This window comes from Akebia trifoliata, chromosome 4 (assembly GCF_017979445.1).
Source record: "Akebia trifoliata isolate Shusen 1 chromosome 4, ASM1797944v1, whole genome shotgun sequence".
NCBI lineage: Eukaryota > Viridiplantae > Streptophyta > Magnoliopsida > Ranunculales > Lardizabalaceae > Akebia > Akebia trifoliata.
Window position 1 is genome coordinate 35898714 of NC_141378.1, and position 24630 is coordinate 35923343.

The window sequence follows — 24630 nt, forward strand, 5'->3', positions numbered from 1 at the left end:
AACAAACATTTTGACAAACATTTTGGCAAAACATTTTTCAAAATATGGGTTACAGGTTTTGGAATGGGCTGATTTTTGGTGAGGATGATCTCTACAGGGAATAGATCATCATCACCAAAAATCAGCCCATTCCAAAACTTCTAACCCATCAAAAATGGTTTACAAAAAATGGACGGTTCACAATTTTTCAACCTGTTAACATGGGGCTAGAAGTTTTGGAATGGGCTGATTTTTGATGAGGATGATCTCCTCACCGTAGAGATCATCCTCACCAAAAATCAGCCCATTCCAAAACCTCTAACCCATGTTTTGAAAAATGTTTTGCCAAAATGTTTGTCAAAATGTTTGTTGCTGAAAGGGACCCATATATATATATAAATATAATGATAAAATAAAATAATAAAAGGTCAAAACAAGATGAAGAAAAAGACGTCTTAAAGACACCAATACAACCAATTGTCAATCTCAAGAAAGCACATCTTAAACAACAAGCAGAATTGACAGTGATCCTGAGTTTTTAAGCTTAGGATTCTTCAAAGACGTAAAAGAACCTACACTACAATTGTAAACTTCACAAAGATATCATTGATTTTTATTTTTATTTTTGATAAGTCAAGATATCATTGATGCTTAAAGGGATGGAATAAGCTTGAGAAAAGGTACTTTTGAAACTATGACACTCATTTATATCTCAAATCTAAGGCCTCAATGGAATTTGAAAGTGTATTTTAGCATTGCGATTGACCAAAAAAAATAAATAACATTTCATCAAAATGCTTTTGAGTTTCAACTGAGGTTATTTTATCTTTTAGTACCTTGACAAAGTAGAATGGCCAAATGGGATTTAAGTAGACATTCCCAAATAGTTGGGATAAAGCTTTACTTATTTGATCAATTTTTATTGATAAAAGTTGGCATTATGAATATAGAGCTATGGTATGATGTCAGACTCAAAATCTAAGATTGATGGCTTTTGGCATAAAAGTTAGATTGAACCATACTACTCATATTACAACCATGACTGATACTACCTATCCAAAAAAAGAAAAAACTACTAATACCATCAACAGATTTTGATATAGACATAGAATAGATGCAACTAACACTTATGACAAAAAGGATCGCCCAAAAGCCTAAAAATTTTCAATAATGTTTACAGGGCTATTCTCAGTAATCCAAGCCAAAAAAAACATAATTTATATCTCATTTCTTCCAAAAAATAATTCCAAGCACCCTCATTTAGCATGCCATTCCTCGGGAGTACAGACAAAATGATGGTAACGTTCTCGAGGTTCGAGAAATTCCAGAAAAATCAAAATCTTTAGAACCATATGATATATGTACCTGTAGATCAGAAGCTGCATCTCAGAGAGATTGTGGTGAGCCAGTATCAAGTAAAAAGCTTCGGCTACAATAAGACCTAGAAGTACTTGAAGAAGAAGGAAGACATTTTGCATCACCACTATGAAAGATCACCTTTCCCTTACTAGTCCTTCCACCACTTTCGGTGCCTTCATAATCTTCATCTTCCATAGCTTGTACAAACCCACTGTGCATTGGATCTGAACTCTCATACAACAGCCTTAGAACCTGTTTAATCGAAGGCCTCATCCTTCCTTCTCTTTGGGTGCACCATTGCACAATCGTCACAACTGTTTGTAATTGTTCTATGTCAAAGGAGTCCCTGATCGCAGAGTCAACTAGTTCGGGAAACCTAGATTCAGTTTCCATGTATATCTGAGACCATTCAACTAGATTCCTACTGTCTTGTATCGCTCGCCTAGCAGTCACTAACTCCAACAACAGCACACCATAGCTGTATACATCACTCTTCTCACTCAACTCCTGAGTTATCACATATTCAGGATCCATATAACCTGTGCACCATATAAGATTTAAGCTTGATTGGAACAAATAAATAAATAAATATATGGGTCAGGATCGGGGGACAACTATTTGTTACAATCTTTTTTACAACACCACCGGATGTCATCCATTTTTTCAATGTTTTTTACAACACCATTGGAAGCCGTAGGATCTTGTAAAATGGATGTTATCCGGGCATTGTAAAAAAATGTTGTAACAATAGCTTCCCCCTATCCTAACCCTATATATAAATATAGAAACCATGTTTGAAGTGTCAAAGATTGTTCCTCACCTGGAGTTCCCCGGATATCTGTGTTCACAGGCTCAAAGCTAATCGCACCACTTTTTGAAGCATGTGCAAGGCCAAAGTCCGCAACCTAGAGAAAGGAGAAGGTTTATTCCCCCCGAGTGATCAAAGCTGAGCTCAATACTAGAAATCCCACATATGCAGCAAATTAGATACCTTTGCAACGAAGTTCTCATCCAGTAGAATGTTACTGGACTTTATATCTCTGTGACAGAGAGGAGGATCACAATAGAAATGGAGGTACTCCTGCATTTGGGAAAACCAAATGAGTGTACCAGTAAGTAAAGAGGACAAGAGTTGATTGCATTCACACCCACATAATCAAATTTAAAGTTTAACGTCAGTCCAAGAGAAGGGCATGATTTTTTTTCTTTATTAATGAGTAAGCAGGACTTGAACCCACGACATCAAAGTTGAATTGCAACATGTCAACCAACTGAAGCTATGTTACCTGATTTGTGGGTTTGCTCAGTTCAAATTAGGGTTTGCAGTTCATGATTCGCCACTCGAGAATAAACCCGCTTTGTAGGGTGGAGACGAGGGCATTTGAAGGTTGAAATGATGTACTGGGTAAAAAGTAGATTGAAGATGGCAGATTTTGGAGAAAAAAAAATCAAGTTTTTTTTATTCATATGTTGAAGATGAGGGTATTCGGTAATTTTTCATTAGTCTATTAATAAATACCAACGTCAAAAGGGCAAAGGGGCATGCTATCAATTTGAAATTCTATGGGGATATCTCATATATTATCAAAATGTAGAGGGAGATTTAAAAAAATTAAAGTAAATGGAGTCCGTTGGGTTTGCTACATTTCATGAACCCTACCGCGATCTGGTTCGGTTCAAACTGGTTCGTGGTTTGGTTTTACTAACGAATTGGGTAACCCTGGACCTGGATCCAAGACAAAGAAATGAGCATGATATTACATATTACCAGAGCATTCGCCACATCAATGGCAATTTGGATTCGAGTTTGCCAACTTAGTGGAGTATTTCTTGGAGCTGCACAAACAGGAAACCAATCCTAATCAGAATATGCATTAATAAATTAACAGTTAGAAACTAACGTACGTGAATCAAAGAAATTAATGAGATATATACAGTGGAGATGATCCTTTAAGCTCCCATTTTCCATGTACTCATACATCAGAAACCTTCCCACAATGAAGCAAATTCGTTAGATCGGTATTTGTACGTGATATCAGAAAGAAATAGAATATATTAAATAAGAGAGATTATATTGCCACACCAACTTTTGCTAATGCCACCACAATTCATATGTAAACCATCAAACAATTAGCACACATCTTGGGGTGGCATTAGCAAAAGTTGGTGTGGCAATAGAAGCTCTCTTAAATAAAGAGCTACCTCTCATGTTTTGCAACACAAAAGCCTCTTAGCGCTACAAGATGACGATGATGCAATCTTCCAAGAAGCTCCATCTCTCGGCAGAATTCGTCCTCCCCTTGGGCCGAGACATTGTTCATCCGCTTCACAGCTGCAACAAAACCATCACTAAACTGAGCCTTGTAAACCGTTCCAAAGCCACCTTGTCCTATAATTGTGCTAAAATTGTCTGTCGCCTTCTTTGTCTCCTTATAGCTGAACTTCCGGAACATGGATGATGGACCTGCATTCAATATGGCCTAATATGTAACTATGCTTCATATTTCCCAGGACCCATCCAACATATGAAAAAAAAACATGGGTAAATTACACTTTCACCCCTTGTGGTTTGGCATAATTCTATGTCGACTCCCTAACATTTTGACAATTGCACTTACCTCCCTTATAATTATCTAAGTGACTCACTTACCCCCTCTTCCATCTACTTGCTGTCAATCAAACGGTTAAAATTATTTTTACAAAGACTATTTTACCCTTTTTTTTTAAATGTTTCACGTGCAAGAGTGTGAATAAAATAGTAAAGTAACATCTGAATTCTAACACCGTCAATGAAAGGGTAGAAAAGTGCAATTATCAAAATGTTAGGGATCAACATGGATTTATGCCAAAGTACAGGGGGGGCAAAGTGTAATTTACCCAAAAAAAACAAAAAAATAAAAAAATGAAGTGAACAGACCCTCCTGATACGTTCGGATTGGTCGAGAAGGGAAGGTTTTCCAAGAGTTCCCGTCGTGATTCTCTGAATCTTCTAGCTCTCTTCTTTTACTACGTATGAGAAGTATCAAGACTATTAGCAATAGAACAGCCATCGCTGTAACTGCAATTCCAACGGCTGGGATTATCGTGAGGCGGTAGGGATGGTGATGATCCCTAAAAGGCATGCCTACCAAGAGCTGGTTAGGGCTAGTAGACGGCAACGGACTTGGAGAAGCCTCAGGTGTTAGTGAAGTTGGAGAGGATCCTGAAGTTATCACTGCAAATGAAACAAAATAAAAGTTATAATAGATGACCAGTAACAGTTGTGTACGGATGATTAGCTAAAGATCATCCAGATGTGATGCAACAAATCGAAAACGATACCATCTCAGCAAACCTCATATCTAAGAGAATTTTAAAAGAAATGAACATGTGAAATTTGTCACACAAAAGCATTTTATAGAAAAAGAGAATAATCGAGTGAAAAACATGGAATGATACTTTCTGATCAAAAATTATATGGAAAAAATCATAAAATAAAATAAAAAATCATATTAACTCGTATACCACCAGTCATTAGATTTAATGTTATAAAAAATATATCATTGACCAAAAATCCAAAAAACCATTCATGTAATTAATACAAACCGTAGTTTGCTCTTGACAAAACGGAGGGAAGTGCAGAAAATTTAAGAAAACTAAGCAAAAGAAGAAATAGATAAATAATTATCCTCTTCTTCCTCCTTAGATAAAGAACCTTGAATCCAAAACAAATAATTCTTTAAGAAAACCAAAGTTTATTGAATAATAATAATAGAACTTCTAATTTGATTCTACCTTTTACTCTCATTTTACTTTCCTGAAATAGGAACTTTTTTAAAATAGAAACTTTACAGAAATAGTAAAAAAAATCTAACATGACTAAACTCCTCTAACCTTAAAATACTTAATACTACCTCCTTAAACAAATTAGAACTCAAAATTATCTTAAAATTGACCTAACTCAAGCAAGTTTTCTTGAGCATACATATTGAGTAATTCTTTATTCAGCTTCTCTAACTCCAATCAGATGATATCATAGAATGATTCTTCCACTTGAATAGATATTGTCGATGCTCTCCTTGTCGTATCTTCATCGCCTTGATGACAACAACACGCTGAATTTCATTTTGCATGCTTAGTGGCATTGCTTCCACTTCAATGATTGCCCCAACCCTTCTTCATGCTATCCATTGTAATCAAGAATATCGAACATGTTGAATGTTGGGGTGATGTCTAACCCATCATGCCATCGTGTAGTGCTACATGGTTGGGATTATTATCTTTAATCTTCTTAATAATTCAAAGTGGCCCAATCTTCTTATGCTTCAATTTATTACATTAACAGCCTAACAGGAACCTCAACACCTTTCATGAACCATTGAATTGTACAAGGCCTTCTGGGTTTTTCCTCTTTTAAATTCCGTTTTTATCATCTCACGGGATACTATATTATAAGTAATTCCACTATCAATGATAAAGATACATAATCGCCAACCGGATGTGCATTTTGTTCGAAACATAGTGGAACAAACCCACCTATCTTTTTTTTGGTAGGTATAAAAATTTCATTCAAAAAGAAGAATGTAGCCATCATACAGAGCTCACAACACAAACAAAGCAAGAAAAAAAATTACAATCCAATCACACATCACAAACAAGATCCCACTTAAAAATGAAAATCTTGAAGGAAGACTCCTTTAAATTCCTTAAAAAATCGGCTCCAAGAAAATAAGAAACCCATGGACAAAAGCACCCCATTAAATGAGTGATCTTTCCCTTCAAAGATTCTGAAAACCACCTTTAGTGCAATGACTATGACCCTTTGGATTAATAAAACTCTCAGCGTCTTCATCCTCTCCTACCTATTGACTATCAGCCAAATCATCTTCTCCGTCAAATTTTTCAAGATCATCCTCTTTTTCATGAGCATCTTTCTTTCTGATCAAGTTCATCCTTATTTTGGCTTGACGTTGAGGACACCCAAACAAGCACTCTCCCAGGACACAACACCTAAAACAATTAAATTCAGCTTGGTCTGTTTACGGTGTACGTGTTTGGACAACTTGCTCACGTCCCCCCTCTCCCTTGCCCGGGATTTGAAGGGTCTGTGATCCTAACTAGGGTTGCTCTCGACAAAACAGAGAAAAGTGCAAAAAATATAAGAAGAAAAATTGAACAAAGAAGAAATAGAAAAATAATTACCTACTTCATCCTCAGTAGATAAAGAATCTTGAATCCACAAGGCAATATATTAAAAATATGACTAACAGACATGGGGGCCTGTTATAGGCTGTGATCTGAACTGCATTAGTAATCATTATAATAAATAATAACTCAAAATAATCAATGCTAACCAATATTATAATAATATTAATAGTAGTAGTGTTATAATAATAAATCAAGAATAACAATGATGTTGCAAGGGTCTGAGGGCCAGCAACCCATACTCGATCCATATGATGAAATTGACTGTCTGCCACCACACCCAAGACTATCAAAGTCCCTTGCACAGAAATTCATCCTCCGCTCACTCCTCTCACCAATTTCACATGATCAAATTTTTTATTACTCTTAGAAGCCATCCAAAGCTGATCTAAGGCATAAGGTAGCTAAATTGTCTAATATGGATGTGATCCTGTCATATCATATGCCTTAAATCAATAACAAAATGTGAAGAGAAGAAAGAAAGAGAAAATTGATCTCTTCGATAGGATTAGGACCTTCGAGACCAATTTGAGAGTGATCGGTCGACCTCCTTAGCCAAAGCTAAATTATTTACTCAATAAAAATTGTATATTACATATACTTTACAGACTCTAAATCCCTAAACAAAGGAACCCTACTTGATAATAAGAACCCTACCTAAAATGGGAAACAATAATTCCAAATTGAATAAATAGCTAAAATATAAAAGTAGCCAAGTAAAGCTAAACTATTGCTACAATAATATGGGACCAATTCAGTAATATTCAATTTGTACACTAATGTCACAAATAAAACAAATTTGGCAGCTATGCAACAATAATACACCCGGAACTAACCAATCCAAAGCCAATCTTACACCATCAAAAATTTTTGTTGGTAGATGAAGGCGTCCATCTAGGCCCATCCCAATAGCACACATTAGATAAGAACTACTTCATCTTAGGAGATAGAGTTCCTGAGAAACTAGAGTTTCTATTGCACTAGAAGACTTCATCAACCAAACCAAACCATGCTTGTATAAAGGGTTGGAACGTGATAGAGTAAACATTGGAAAAACCAGAAAATCTTCAGATCTCTCTCTTAGATCTATTGTCTAAGTATGCAAGGCAATGGTTCAAAATCTCATTTTGATTCGATGCTTTGGTTTTTCCAAAAATTAAAATGAGACGGAAATATTCACAAAACATTATGAAACATTCGAAACATTATATATTAATATTTAAGTAAGAGTCTTTCACAAGAGACCATGGTCAAGGGGCATCTCATCAATTTAAAAACACAAGGGGCCATCTCATTAATTTAAAAACATAGGGGTTTCTCAAATATTTTGCAAAAAAACGGTATATGCGACCTATATGGCCCAATCTTAAATAAAGGACCAAGGTCAAGGGCATGTCATCAAATTGCAAAAGGGTTTTGTTTTGTTTTTTCAATAAAAAAACGAAGAAGAAAGAAGGAGGAGGAAGAAGAAGAAGAAGAAGGAAGGAAGGATGGAAAACCGAAGAACTCACCGAAATCTTTGACAAAATCACCAAAATCTTCTACATCTGTGGAGAATCACCTAAATCTTCGTTTTATTTTATTTTTGATAAGCAAAATTTCATTAATATAGGAGAGCAAGGTGGCTAGCCAAGTAAACAGCAAATACACAAAATTAAAATCTCGCAATACAACACACCCCCTCCCAACTCCCTACAAAGTCCTCAAATAAAACCACTCTAAACTCCTTATAAGTTTTAGACCACAAAAACAACAGACATAGGACTGACAAAATAAGATCGGTATCGGTCAAGGACTAGTTGTCAAAGATCCTAGAATTACACTCCTTCCACAAACCCCAGCAAATTGCAAAGTAGGTAATACTCCAAAGCACCCTCTTCATCCGGGGAAGAAAACCCAACGACCAACCAAGATTCAAATAAAACCCGAGCAAAGGCAGGGAGACAACTCTGGACTCCAAACAACTCAAGAAAATGTGACCAGACCTTGTGAGCCACTGTATAGTGTAATAAGACGTGATCAACCAACTTTGTGTCCCTTAAACACATCACACAACAATTAGGCCCACAAAATCCCCTGCACCTCAAAAAAGTCCACCATCTGAATTTTGCCCAACACTGCAGTCCAAATGAAGCACACCTTGGTGGGAACTCGAGGCCCCCAAATTGCAACCTCCAGAAACTAGGGCGAGCCATCACTAAGAAGAGAGTGATAAAAAGAGCTAACCAAGAACAAGTCATCCTTACTTTCCCTCCAAATCCATACATCCTCTCTCTCTGCATCGAAGTGGTAAAAACTAGTGCTATTAATCAACCTTCCAACCTCCTCTACTTCCCAATCATTAAAAGCCCATCGAAACCCAAAGTTCCAAGACAACAATCCATCTAAACCACATCTGAAGCTAGATATTGTTTGGCCTTTCTTTGTGGAAACCGAATAAAACAATGGAAATTCGTCCATGAGAGGCCCATGGCCACACCAATTGTCTTCCCAAAATCTTACTCTTATCTCCTTTTCCTACTTTGAATTTCGTCCTCACCTTAAACATCGGGCTTACCTTCATAATGGCTTTCCATACACCACAACCATAGGCTGCCCTTGCCTCACCACTTTCCCACCAAAACGGATCCACCCCTAACTTTGTAACAATAACACTCCTCCATAAGCTATCCACCTCCACCCCGAATCTCCAAATCCATTTTTCCAACAAAGCAAAATTCACCAAAGCCTAATTTTTTTTATTCCAAGCCCTCTCTTGCTCTTTGTCGTAGTCACACACCTCCAACTCAACAAATGATGCTTGCTTCTCCCCTCTTTATCATGTCAAAGGAAATCCCGAATCAACTTATTTAACTTCAACTCAACTCTTTTAGGCATTTGAAATAACGAAAGGAAGTACAGAGGAATGGTAGAAAGAACACTCTTGGACAGATAGTTAGCCTACCACGATGCCAACTTCATGTTCACCCTTTCCAACACTGGATCCCACATCGCCATACACTTGAAGGGAGCACCTAACCGGAAACCCAAGTATGTCGTGGGAGAACTATCTACCTTCCACCCCAACAAAGCCGCTAGAAGAGCTAGATTTGGAACCCTTCCAACCCCAAACACCTTACTCTTCCGCATATTCATCGAAATACCCAAAAGCAACTTCAAAACATCAAATCAACCCACCTAGTCTCCTAGTTTGCTCCAACAAAGCATCAATCTACAAATTGTAGATGTGACACTGTAGGCCCATTGCCCTCATTGCCCCCAGCTAAGAAATCACTTATGTCCCCATTCATCACCCTTCTCACCAGCATTCGCCCAAGTGTCTCTGCCACGATGATGAAAAGAAATGGTGATAACGGATCTCCTTGTATTAACCCCCTAGAAATCTTGAAGAAACCTCTGACAACCTGTCTATTAAAATCGAAAAGAAAGCCGAGGAAATGCATCTTTGGATCCACTTCTCTCTAAAGCCCATTATACCCAAGATATATATTAGAAAATCTCAATTAACATGATCATACGCCTTCTTTAGATCCACTTTGTACACCACACCCGCCTTTTCAAACTTCAATCTTGAGTCTAGACTTTCTTTTGCAAGAAGTACCGCATCTAAAAATGTGTCGTTCTTTTACAAAAATGCCTTGATTGAATCCAATCAAAAGAGGAAAAACACTATTCAATTTATTGGCCAACAAGCCAGAAATGATATTATAAGTATTCACCAAACTAATAGGTCTCAAGTCTTCGATGTCTTCGGTCCCAAACACTTTCGGAATCAGTGTTATAAACGAATAATTCGATTTGAAGTCCAAGAAAGCCTCCTTGTAGAAATCGTCCACTACTAACATGAAATCCTCCCTTATAATCTCCCAACAAGCCTCAAAGAACTCAATGGGAAAACCGTCTGGCCCTAGTGCCTTATCATTGCACATTCCTACAACGATAGTCCACGCCTCTCCCTCTTCAAAAGTTCTTTCTAACCAGCTACAATAATGAGGGGATATTCTATCAAACATAATACGATTCAGCCTTGGCCTAGTACAATAGTTGTTCGTGTATAGACAAGAGAAGAAGTCTACAACCCCCTTGGTTACATCCTCCTCTCCCACCATCCACTCCTAGTTTATTTTAATTTAGGAAATGAGATTGATTATGCTTCAAGCATTAGCCATCGATGAAAATACCTTGTGTTTTCGTCCCCTTCCTTCAACCATCTAATCCTTGCCTTTTGCTTCCAATTTATCTCCTCCAATAGTGCTAAACTTTGAAACTTAGCCCTCATATTGTTTCTCAAGATCCTATCTTCACTGGATAGCAGAATTAGCTATTCTTTTTTATCTAGGACCTCGATGATCTTTAAGGATTCCTTCAACTGCACATCCACTCTCCCAAAAACTTCCTTACTCCAATGACCAAGGGCCATCTTTAAAGTTATCAACTTCTTGCAAAACACACTCTTTCAACTGCACATCCTTAATCTTCATTTTCTCTTATAGATCTGTGGGAAAAACACTGAAATTTGTTCTTTCTCCCCTAGATCTGGTTCGAAATTTCAATATCTCGTTTTACCCCTTGTTTTGTCTTGGAAAGTCAAAAAAATCGAAACGTTATGCTAAAACGATATTTTGAACCATGTGCAAGGCATCATTTATGTTTCTATCCAAATATCCTAGGGTTTAAGGAGCGAAAATTCATGATTTCTCTAGTAGTATCGACATCAACAGGTGTTTGGACACTTTGATCTCCAACAATAGATGAATTTGACACGATTTCAATTAGATCTCTCTGTTACGAGTAAAATGTACACTCCTAAATATCTAACATTGGTGGTATTAGAGCCAAGTTGATTCTTGTTCCATTGAACTAATGATAGTTTAATGGAAATTTGGACCATCAATTTATAATCGAATTTTCATTTGATTTGAGAAATTTGATTGTTGAAATAGATTATATATTATAGAAATTGAACGGTCAAATCAATACTTCTCTTTTACATGATTAATTTAGATATAAATCATCTAGTCAGTGGGATATTAAGCACCAACCTTTTGGTTTATTTTCGAAATTTGTGCATCACAGATTGATCAATCACAATCATAGGTGATGATTGCTAACTTTGACATTTGTTGATGTCTAGTCTTTTGATCCGATGACATAATAATTATCCTAATTGGCTACTCTAAGGGATGTAGAAAGAAAAAAAATTATGTGTGGCATACTTAATATTTTTAATTGTACACATTTTGAATGTTGTTTTTAGTTATGGCATCTAAGGACGTTGTAGAAGACTTAAAACGAGGGGAAAAACTGGACGAAAATAATTATGACATTTGGCACATAAGATTCAATATCTCTTTGATAAGCAAGGGGCCTTCAATATTCTAACCTCCATAATAGATAGACCAAAAGATGGTAACTCTGTCCAACACCATCGTAACATGGATACATACCTGAATTTGTATAAATAAAATCATTATGTCTGCTTTACCGTGATAAATAGCATGCAAAATTATTTTATTGGCAAATTCAAAGGTTATCAGACAGCCAAAGAAATGTGAGATGCCTTGAAACTCTTATTAGCAAGAACTTTAGCTACTGGATAGCATGTGTTGACACTGAAATTTGACCCATACAAGTAGGCTCCTAATAAATACTACAATTGAGCATTTTAGAAAAATATCTCAAATGATGCACAATTTTAAAATCTTCTAGAAATGTTCTAACAAGTAAGTAGCAAATCATTACCGCCTTGAGGTCTTTGTCACATTCTTAGGGTTAGAGGAAGCTTAATGTGACATACAATGAGAGTATTAGTAACTTAATTTTTCTTTCTAACTAAGCATTTTAATTTTTCTTTCTAACAAATTTTTTATTTCCAACATAAATTTTTCAAAGCAATCGAATGACTCAGATTTATGTGAAATAAAATAAATATAACCAAATTATGAATAATCATTAATAAATGAGATAAAATAAGTCACTCCATGGCATGCCTTCACATTAACTGGTCGACAAATGTCAAAATAGACTACACTAAGGAAATTAATGCATATACTGCCTTTCCAAATAGTTTCCTACTGGATTTTTTGGCTTGACAATGCTCATAGATCGAAAGATCGACTTTGAAAGTGGGCATAATAGCCCATCCTTTGCTAGTCTATTTATCATATCTTGCCCAATATGGCCTAATCTAGCATGCCATTTCATAAAATCAAAAATCTCATTGGAAATAGAATAAGCATTTGGGTTTAAATTACAATAATCATCTAATTTAAACAAATCATTTGAAATAAAAGCATGTCCATACAAAATCAAATTCAAAGAAATGCAAACTGTCTTTAATGAAAAATTAAAATCAAAACTTAAATCTAATAGCAATGCAAAAAAAAGCGAACTACACCAAACTCTTGACGCATAAAAAGCATCATAGAGTTACAGTGATTGTCTTGTGTGCATCCATAGGTGGTATGTTCCCACTCCTAGTTACATCTTCACTAGAACTATTCCCCATGCATATCTTCTGACTTTAATGCTAGATCCGACAAAACTCTACGAATCCAACTATATCCCTTGCTATATGTTTGGTTGCTCTAGAATCTATAGTCCAACTAGGAACACATGAATAAGCAATAAGCACCTTTGTGCAAACAAAGTAGTGATAACGGGTATTAGAGTTAATTTGTATCTACTTTGGCTCAATGCATTCACGAGCAAATTGGCCTAACTTATTATAGTTGTGGCCTATCTTTTCCACCATGCTTTCCTCTACAACATTTGAAATTCTAGTTCTTTTTACGCATAAGACCATTAGCCTAAGTCTTTCTTTTTTACTTGTACTTAGATATAGATTTCTCACGCTTTCAAAATTCAATAGTGAAAGTGACAATATTAGTCCTTGTAAACTAGTCTTTAGCTTCTAACTCAAGATATTGTGACAACTAATATAAATTAATAATGCTCTCATTGTGCGTCATATTAGGCTTTATCTGCTCCCAAAAATGTGTCAAAAACTTGAGGGATATAAGGATTTTGTTCATCTATTGGAATATTTTCAGCAGCTTTCAGATCATGTATCATTTGAGACATTTTTCTAAGATGCTCAATCATAGCATTCATAAGGAGCATTTTTGTATCAAATTTCAACGTCAACATGCGCAACCTAATAGTTGAAGTTCTTGCAAAAGAAAGTTTCATGGCATCTCATATTTCTTTATTTGTCAAATAACCCTCAAATTAGCCAATAAAATCATTGTATATACTACTTATCATGGTAAAGCATACACAACAATCTTGTTTCTATCAATTCAGGTATGTGTATATGTTACAATAGTGTTGGACAGAATTACTCACTTTTGGTTTATCTATCATGGTGGTCAGAGTATTCAAGATAAATAGATTCGAAATATATGAACAATTAAAAAATATTAATTACGCCATACACAAAAAAAATGTACTTCATCCATTACATTGGCCAATTAAATATCAATTATATCATCAGATAGAAAGACTAAACATTAACAATTGTCAAATTAGCAATCATCTCCTAGGATCATAATTTTGATCGTAATCGTTTAATTGTGATGAACAAATTTCAAAGTAGAACCAAAAGGTTGTTTCTCAATATTTCACTAACTAGAAGATTTATATCTAAATTAATTATGTAAGAAAAAAGCATTGATTCAACCATTCAAATTCGGTAATAACTTAACAAATAGATTATCAAATCAAATGAAAATTTGATTATAAAATTTAAAATCCAAATCTTCTTCAAGAATTATTATTTAAATTCACCATCAACAATCAAGCTCTTGTGGAAATAAATAAATTCTAATGAATAGTACATCAACTCCATCCAATCGATGGGCCTTGGATCCACCCCCCTTTAGCGGCTTGAAATTTGTATGGTCTTCCATCACACTCATACCTTTTGATATCATTTATGCCAACAACAAATTCTAACTGTTGATCACCACCACATCCAACATCAAAATATTATATACAACAAGCTAAGTTAATCTATAAAAATGCTTTTTGTCAAGGAAACAAACTAAAATAATGGGGGTTTTATAAACATTCTTTAACACTAGCAGAAAGTGCTTCATAAGTAACCTTGTTACTTTATTGATTCAAAGGATGTAAAATTAATTAAACATAAAGGAGGGTCAACTAATACTATAAAAAAAAGGTGTGGTCAACACCTTTAACATAAAACAACATTGTTTCTTTGTATTAAACAACGTAATTTCTTTCTACTAAACAACTTCTTGTTGTACGTTAAAGTGTCCCTAGAAACCTTTAAACACAACAGAGGAGCTCTGATCAATAAAATCCACACATTTCTTTCTTTCAAAATTAGTTTAACCCAAAACACAAAAGAGATTGAGGGGACAGCTCACCCATTACTTACAAGAACTACAGTTGAGTTCTGATCTCAAAGAAGAAAGTTAGTGGGCTTCGGTCATCAAAGAAAGATGGGCTTGTTAAGGGGGTTGAGCGAATATCAGGTTTGCACTCTTCTTGTTTGAATACCAACCATGGTTTAAAATATCGTTTTGTTTAGGTTTGTATCAAGTGAAACATTTCGGTTTTTCAATCTCCCTAAACGAAAAAACATTGAAATCAGAACAATGATCAAAACATTCATTTTTTGGTTCAAAACTTCAGATTTATCTTGTGAATCTAATAGATCCAATAGAAGGAGGCTAAAAAACCAAATCTGGGAGATCTAAGGGAGAGAGAAAGAAAGAGACCGGAAACCTAATTGGCGTTGGAGTTCGAGGTTTCAAGGTTGGTATCTTCTCTTTCTTTTTCTTCTCTTCTATTTTTTTTTTCCTCATATCAAGATTTGAGAGACGAAACTGATAAAATGAGATAAAAAGCCCTTGACCTCAGTTTCCCTTTAAAGACTTGAGGGATTTAGAGAAGCTCCTTCATATTTAAGTAAATATTTGAGAAACCCTTGTATTTTCGAACTAATATCATACCCCTTGAACTTGGTATCCTTCGAAAGACCTAATAGGAATGTTTTGAATGTCTCAGAATTTCGGTAATGTCTCGGAAATGTTTCGATTTCGTTTCAGTTTTTGCGAAACCTGAAACATTGGAACGAAACGAGATTTTAAACCTTGATGCCAACTTCAACAATCCATAACAACTTGTTCCCTCATATGGAGCCACAATCGCAATATTGCAAGGCATGCCTTTAGGAAGGGATCACTCTATAATAAGTAAGGGTTTTCCCTCAGCACAAGGCGCTCGGCTTCAATTATCCCTTAGATTATCGGGAATTGGCAAATAAATAAAGCCCCCATCAAAGAAAGATGAAGAAAATAAAGGAGTGGAGCCCTATTATGTAGAGCACCAATTGAAACTTCGATTCAGGTAGGCTCTTCCAACCCTTCATCTTCTCCCTTACTTCTTCTTTACCTTCTTCTTACTACCTCCCCCTCGCCCTTTTTTATTAGATGATTCAACCTCTCAAAACACTAGACAACTATGGGATTCCATTCATTTGGCCGAAAAAGAAAAAAAAAAAAAATAATTATGGCGAGAATAGGTATCAAGAGTCAAAGAAGATGGAGGAAAAAAACCCAACTTTTTTTAGTCAAGGATTATCAAGTCAACCTAGCAAGTTGCTCATCGAGTTGAGTCAACAAGTTGATTCTTATTGTGCAAACCGGGAATAGCAGATTTCTTATTATTTTATTTCTTGATCTATGTCACCGGGTTAAATCAATTAATTGGCTCGCAAGTTCAACTAAAGGAGCCCAATTGCATCCACAACTAAGAGAGACAGATAATCATATATGGAAAACACGTGAAAACCTCCAGCAGTGTTAGGAGGAAGCTCTACACTTCACAAGCCAATGCATAATGTATGAATAACTAGTTAACTATTTCCCCATCTTTTGCTGCTCATATAGAAAATTTTGGAGTACAGAAACCCCTATGTATAAGACGGTCTAATGTGAGAAACTTCCCTAAAGTCACAGTCCAAACAAAGAAGATGATCTTGGACGGAACTTTCAGGCCACAAATTTCTAAAAGTGTGGAGAAAAAGCTAGAGAAGTTGTTTCGGGATTTTTTGTAGCATGAAAAAAAAAAAAAAGAGAGAAAGTTCAACCTTGTGAATGGGAAGTGGGTTTTCTATCCAAGGTTAAAGAGGGTCTTGGCATTAGAAGATTTAGGATTATGAATTTGACTTTATTTGGCAAGGGGTTATGGAAATTCAATATGAAGGTGAATAGTTTATGGAGGAAGGTTGTTGTGGCTAAGTTTGGGGAGAGATTATGGGTGGGAAAGATGCTCCATTCGTGGTTCGTATTGTTGTGGTGTATGGAAAGGGATTCTAAAGAATTTTTTTTTCCCTCCTTCCAAGCTCAAATTAGACTTTTGGTTGGGCTTGGTAATAGAGTTAGATTTTGGGAAGATCATTGTTGTGGGGATCGCCCGTATTTGTGTTGTCCTTGAAGAAGGGTCTACCCATAACTTGCTTTAAGGTGATTACAGATGCCTTAGCCACATGGAATTATGGGTTTTGAAGGGCTTTTAATGATTTCAAACAACTTGTTATTACATTGCTTCTTTGAAGTGCTCTTGTTGATATCTTGCTGCTTGGATCGTTGCTGTGGATTGGTCCAACTGATTTCTTCACCTAACTTTGTTATTCCCAACCAAATATTGATTGATAGTTTAAGAGCCAAGATTCCACAACTTCAATGTATCTTGGATTGATGAATTTGAAGTTTAGGCAAGGGATAGAATGAAGAAAAATCTAAACCCTTCCAATCCCAAAAAAGTAGATAAAGATCAAGCAGCACACAGAACTCTTGTTATCATCCACCAAAAATTTTCTACAATAGCTCAATCAAGTAGTACTAAAGAAAGATTTCTTGTTTCAGAAGATTTTCTAGGATCTAACTTGTTGCACCTCAGCTTCAACATCAATCAAATGAGCTCAACTTGCCAAGGTTTTCAAGCACACAATCAACTTATGCAACCTTGTTTAAACAAAAGGGTAGGAACACCACAAAATCTAAAGTTTGCAAACTCCATCTATCTCCACCAAAATATGACCGGAGGAAAAGATCCGTTTGAAGCATTATATTGATGAATGATGGAAATAAGAAGGGATCATTTCAAAGATCTACTAATTTAAACAGATGAATGGTAGATTCTCTAAGACATTTTCAGAACTCAATTTCACAAATAGAGCTCAATTTAAAGAAGAAGCTAACACTAAAAATGAGAAGTTAGTAGTTTAAATAGAAAAGGCAAAACTACCCAAATAACTATTTATTTACATTTCAAATCTAAAGCATTTATCTGAAACATACTCATACCTGGAGGAATACTAAGCCCTTGAACCCCAAAGAAACAGCTTGCCATGTTAACAGCAGACAGATTGTCACCTTGGCTTGCTAGGGTAGCAAAAGTTGCATCGCGACAAGTACTAAAGGTCATATTATCTACACCACCTATAAGGTGGTGAAGGTATACTATGCCAGCATTAACACACCTCCTACAACTACTTTCCACTGAAAGTGGCATCTTACAATTCTCCGTGACATTTTCAAATTTTGGAGAACGCAACATTTGCATGACAGTTGTTCGGTCCTCGCATTTGTAATTAAAGGGAATTTTCGTTCCAAGCCCACAGAAAACTGTCGCATTAGGTAGAACTCCATACAATTCTAATGTCTCTGACACAGACCGAAGACATGTCTCAGTTAACTCCGAAGGAACCCCAAGGATGCTTGTTGTATTTGCATAGCGAGAAACAGAAATAGCAATAAAGGCATTGATGTAACGGCAACATTTTCCCCTGTCATCTTGATTAGAACACATGGAGGCTACCAAAGTAAAATTCGAACCACTCAAATCTAGCGGACAATCTACACATATAGAAGAAAAGAACATCAGGGGTAAGATTTCCATTTGCTTGTTAAAGTTAGAATCCCTGAAATTTAAGCCATTGTGCATCGATTTAGAATGTAAACAAATTCAACTGAGAAAAATTACATAAAACATTACAGTTAGAAAGATTGCCAAGGCCTTATATGAGTCCATACAACCATTTTCTTGAATCTTCAACAGTAACTATAGAAACTAATAGTTACAGAAATCACATAGAACTAAGTAGGAAACACTGTCCAAATGGAACTTTTGATTCTCTCAAAAGAATGGGCACCTGAAAATAGTAAAATGGCCTAAGTTCAAGAATCAAATTTCCTAATAGTCCATGTTGGTATAGACCATTACAGTTAATTGACAGACAATGAATTCTAAAACCTTTCACAAATTTGGAGTCATTGATCTTGTAAAAAACCGGCCTACTCAGTCACAAAATCAAACATTTTTGGACTTGAAGCCATAGTTCAATGGGTTGACATAGTGGACTAGGACCATGAGATCTTGGTCCTTTATACAAAACATCTACATTTTCAAAGAAGCACTAGAGTGAACAGAGAGCACTCCCTTGTACCCCACATAAGGATTTTTACACTCTACCTTGGAATCTGGGGCATTTTCACCAATGCTAGTGAATTGGTGGATCACTAAATTGCAAAAAAAATATTTTGGTTATGTCATAGAACCAATGCTAGATTAAGCAGGTATACTAACATTGAATCAAAGATAATAAAAATAAAAACACAGAAACAGTGATACCCATTCAACAAAAATCCCATAAATGCAGAAATAATGGAGATACCCAGTCATCAAAAATCTCAAAAACACAAAATCAAAACCCAGTTCTAGATTCTTCACCTCCACCCAGAAAATAAAATACCCATTAATTTAAAAAAAAAAAAAAGGTGAAATAATGTAGCTTTTATGTTCCTATACATTAAAAGCGTAAGAACAAAGGAAAGGGCAAGAGTATAAAAATAGGAAGACAAAAGACATACAAGGAGAGAGAGAGAGAGAGCTTACTTGCTGCCATTACAATCTGCAGTATTTCGAGAAAAGCCATTAGAGCACACAGAGCGGCTGCTCTGTGAACTGACATGGCTAGGGATGAGGAGTACAGGAAGAAAAACCCCAGGAGTGGAAGAAGAGAGGAGGAGAAGCGGAAGGAAATCTCCTGCTTATGTTTGTGCTTTTGAGTTGTTTTTTTGGACAGTGGAGACTGGAGACTAATGGAGTATTGTGTGTAGTGTGAGGTGGGGTGGGCCCCATTACTCGATTTTTCAAACCTGCACATAACAATGCGCGCACTGACAAATTATGACGGGTCCCACGTACACTCATCTGAGATAATGAGCGGGTCCCACAACGTTCTCTAAGGCAAAGCCGCAATGCAAACGCCAGAAAACATCGACTGGTGTGGAGGGCACGGGTTTTCTTGACCTTAGTGTGGACTCCAAGGTTAGGGTGTCAAAACCCGGACGAGTTGGAACGGAATCGGATGTCACTCAACGAGTTTCCCTACGTGATTCTTTCTATTACATATTGTGTAACTCATCTCAAATCTGAGCTGATTCGTCCGAGTTTTAAAAACACTTGGCCGACTTTTCACACGAAATGAACACAAGTTTTCCAATATTGCTTATTATCGATGATTTTTCTTGGATCCACGTCAATGAATCAGAGACTAGTTGATGTATTTCCCGAGTGTAAAAGCACCAAGTACTTTGATGCTCCGGTCAATGTGAATAATCTAAGGATTTTTGGGAGAGAATGCATAACTTTTCTTTTTTTTTTTCCCCTTTTTGTATAGAAAATAGGGGGAGATTTTGTTTGGCTTGATTTCCTAAATCATCATTGCAACCTTGACAATTGGGAGTCTTCCCTTCACAAGAATCCTCATCTTTCTTAATTTATTATATTAATGTTAATTTCATATTTTGTCAATCCCGAGATCGTGTTGTGTGTCGGATCGATTTGCATTGAAAGACATGTGAAGACTCCGATAAAGCTACACAACTTTAAATACATCAGCAAAATATTTTAAGTGTGTTGTCACGCCTCCGATTTAAGATCAAATCTCAAGGATAGAACGAAAAGAAAAAAAAAATCAAAATCAAGATCTTTAAAACTTAAATATGATATGAATTTCTTTTAAATAATTTCGATAGAGTTTCCCCTAAAAATTGAACTTACAAAAAATTTTCACTTGTAGAAAAATACTTTTATAATCAAAATCCATATATCTAACTACATTTCAACCACCATATCATATCGAGTATATAGTATTCCAAAAAAATATAATTATAATTACAATCCAAAATATACATACCTCAATTACACGTCTCATATCGATCGATAGTTATCAACGTCATAAATACTAATTCCTACTTTTTAAACATATACATACAAGAATACGCAACATACATGATCCTGATATATACAAAAAAGCTCAAAAGTACACAAAATAGGTCTACTACACTCTAATTTTAACTCACATAAATCAAAAATAGTATTCATCATCATGATCTTGCGATTCCTCTATATAATGTTCTTTATTAAAAATAAGCATCTCGATAGTTGGGACATATATAATGTTTTGTTAGTAGGGTAAGTAATAGGAAAGTTACTTAATAATAAATTCACATTTCAAATTAATAATAATGTATAAATAGATAAGTAAATTAATCTATTATAAATAATATATATTTTTAAATAAGTAAACAAAATAAATAACACTCATAACAGACTAATCTTTAATAAAATAGTAACAAAATATTTTCATCTTCCAATAAAACAAAAGAAACATAAACATATTATAAGAAAATTAAAAATCTAGCAGTGTATTTGATAAGAATGATGAGGTAAACAACCGATACAAAAGTATTAATTTGTATATCAATACTCTAATATTTAACCAGTATGGAACTCATTGTTAATTCTTGATTTTATAGTTGATCTGTAATTTACTATAATTGTTTGATAGTATTTTTCGGCTTAGGTTCGCCATTAATCCCTAACGAAAATCAATCGTTTGATTACTATAGACTGTAAATGATCATTTGTCAAGTCAGTTTCATTGTACCTATGTGGTATGCATATGTTATCAATCAATCTAGTCATCTGCAAACTATCTTTACATTATAATTTGTTATTTTTCAATAAAGATAAGATAAATTTTTTTTTGAATAGTTGGTACAATGATATTCTCAAACTTTATCGCATACTACCACTAAAGATAATATCAAATTCCTATTATTATAAATTAATTGGTTACTTCTAGAATGAGTTACCGATTAATTGTATAAGTATTTATTATCTCTTTAATGGATAACAAAAATAATATATATATATAGGGATGGGCCATAGGACATATGTAAAAACAATGGCTTTTCAAAATATAGGTTAAAAGTTTTAGATTGAGTTGATTTTTTGTGAGGATGATCTCTATGATGAGAAGATCGTCCTCACAAAAAATCAGCCTAGTATGAACCTTCTAACCCCATCAAAAGTGATTTAGAATGTGGACCATCAATTTTTTACCAATAATTAGTAGCCACTTTTGATGGATTTCAAAGTTTCAAATTAGGTTGATTTTTTGTAAGGATGATTTTCTCATCATAGAAATCATCCTCACTAAAAATCAGCTCAATCCAATACTTCTAACTCATATTTTGAAAAATCATTGTTTTTACATATATCCCATGAATCGTCCCCTATATATATATATTTCAAAATTCATTTGAAATATATTAAAACATATTTTCAAGTATGATGACCTTTCTAGGTATTCTAGAATTATAAACATGCAGTAGTATATCAAAAGTAGTAATCATGCAAGTACACCATCCTATTGTTATCATCATAATTGCATCTCATGCTCTATTACACAATGCTCAACAGTATTCAAAACCTGAAAATTCCTCAACACAAGCACATACAGCCAAGAATCTCATTCTTAATTCCAACCAATTAAGAATTTCATTCTCGATTCTAACTAATCGAGACTTTCATTCTCGATTTCATTTTGAACTTAAATATTTCATCATTTTTTTTGTTCCATCATCGAAATTTGAGAAAATCTAGATCCTAAATTGGGGGTGTGATAATGTGATATCAAAGCATATCATTAAACCTGTATGGCATATAGATCCACTCTATTTTGAAGATTTAGTTGATACCATAACGTGGTAATATTAGGTTCATATGGGATATATGCACATTCTATTTTGAAGATTTAACTAATACCACAATGTTGTATTAGAGCACGATATTAGATTCATTTGGAGTGTATAACTATTCTATTTTGAAGATTTAGTTGGTACCACATGTAGGCACAAGCCTAATAAGGTAATGATACCAACGAGCATTCCCTAACACCATCGAACCCTCTAGGAGTCCAAAATGACTTCATGGAAGCTATAAGGGCCCCTTGTGAGCATCTAGACCTCCTAGGCCTTTGGTGATTTTTTGGTCGGCTCATATTGGGAAAAAATGACTTTCTCCGAGTTGTTTGATCATTGGACAACCCGATAGTAAGTTATAACTTCCAAGGAGCGTAACTTAAAAAGTTGAGTTTTGGCCTACAAGCCCCCTTGGCTATTTACCAGGGTCCCTGATAGTAAGCACTCACTTCTCATTTTTTCTACCAGGGGTGTCAATTTTTCTACTAGGGGCACCGGTAGAGTCTCAAATTCAAAAAATATGACCATTGAACCTACTAAGGGCCCCGATAATGTCAATGTGCCCTTATTAGGTATTTGTTCGCACACAAATCCCCTTATAAGTGAGTCTCTTGGCTCATTAGTGAGTTGATCAAACCCTAAAAGCCTGGTTCTCTCGACATACTAACTTGAGAGCATTCTCTACCCATAAAAGGCTTTTGCCTTAATTGAATCTACTTTCGACCTAGCCCAATCTTTGTTTGATCCCCCTTCATCCATCCATCCTTTCCTTGTACACGTATTAGAGCATGTTAATGGAGCAATGTGTACCTTCTCAAAGTAAGGAATACAAGGTGATGAAAAAAGATAAGCTTAAAAACATGAAAAACTCAAGTACCGGATTGAAAAATCTATAAAATTGAGTCGAGTCCTTATGAGTGTGTTTTTGTTTTTACTTTTTATTATCTAAGATTCTTGATTCCTAGTCAAAATCAATCTCCTGCTAGAGTTGAGGCCTCTAGTTAAGGGAAAAATGTTGTGGATTCCCTAAATACAAATCCACTAGTTTAAGGAAGAAGATATCTTTATCAAATAATAAGTTTAGATTTAACTTAGGAAAAAGTCTATTTTGTAAGGTTTTGAGGTGAACAAAAAATCTCCTTTGATAGTGATGCTCAAGGCCCTATAGAAGGGAACTTGGTAGTAAATGGAGGCAAATTGTCGAATCATTATATATCGTATGTCTCTATTTCATATTTGTGCTCATGTTTTATCTTGCATATTAATATACTTAAATGACATTGAATGCCATAAATGATGATTTAAATTTTTGTATATTTAAGTGTTTTGTTCTCTTTAGCATATCTTGAGACCTTGATTTTCTTAAATTGGTGGTGAATAGACCTAGGTGACTTAAACTTGTCATTGGACTTACCTAAAGAATGTTGGAGATTTAAAATGAAATTTTATCATCTTATTCACCCCCTTTAGGATTAGACACGGTATAAAGCCCGTAGTTTCAATTGGTTTCAAAATGGAAGGTCTAACAACCTTGAGTTGATTCAAGAAGCTTTGAATCATGCTTAAGCCCGACAAGTGAGCTTTGACCCCTCATTCCATGTTTAAAGGTATCAAATATGCCTTTTGGAAGAACAAAATGATGATATACATAAATTTCCAAGGCCAGGATGTTTAGACCATCATCGAGGAAGGATGGGAACCTCCCGTCGACATCATTGAGGTTGATGGTTTCACTACTTTGATCCCAAGACCTTCAAGGAGGTGGATTGGTCAAGTTAATATGGACAGTTGCAATAATTTTAAAGTTTTTAATGCTATGACTAGTGTTATCTTTGAAGATGAATATCAAAGAAAATGAACATGTGTGTAAGTTAAGCAAGCTTAGAAAATTCTAGAGGCAACATACGAGGGCACTAACATAGTCAAAGAATTAAAACTTTAACTTCTTAGAACACAATTTGAAAATATTAGGATGGAGGAAAATGAAAATGTCAAGGAATTTCATGCTAGATTGAGTGAC

The 24630-nt window shown here is 35.2% G+C and overlaps 1 protein-coding gene across 4 annotated transcripts in view; it reads right to left on the reverse strand.

The window, feature by feature from the left end:
- The window catches only part of LOC147404811 (Protein kinase superfamily protein), a 55676-nt gene extending 35990 nt beyond the window's left edge, over window positions 1-19686 (reverse strand). For 2 of the 4 annotated variants that reach the window (XM_086440891.1, XM_086440892.1), the window contains exons 1-9: window positions 19453-19686; window positions 17862-18413; window positions 4256-4552; window positions 3541-3802; window positions 3274-3326; window positions 3107-3174; window positions 2330-2419; window positions 2159-2243; window positions 1345-1877 (exon numbers count right to left, since the gene is read on the reverse strand). In XM_086440891.1, the coding sequence (XP_086297017.1) occupies window positions 1366-1877; window positions 2159-2243; window positions 2330-2419; window positions 3107-3174; window positions 3274-3326; window positions 3541-3802; window positions 4256-4552; window positions 17862-18413; window positions 19453-19528 (1995 nt within the window). In that variant the 5' untranslated portion in view covers window positions 19529-19686 and the 3' untranslated portion in view covers window positions 1345-1365. Of the gene's footprint in view, window positions 1-1079; window positions 1878-2158; window positions 2244-2329; window positions 2420-3106; window positions 3175-3273; window positions 3327-3540; window positions 3803-4255; window positions 4553-17861; window positions 18414-19452 lie in introns of those variants that run through there. The other 2 variants (XM_086440890.1, XM_086440889.1) reach the window with 2 other exon arrangements.
- Window positions 19687-24630: the final 4944 nt, after the last annotated feature.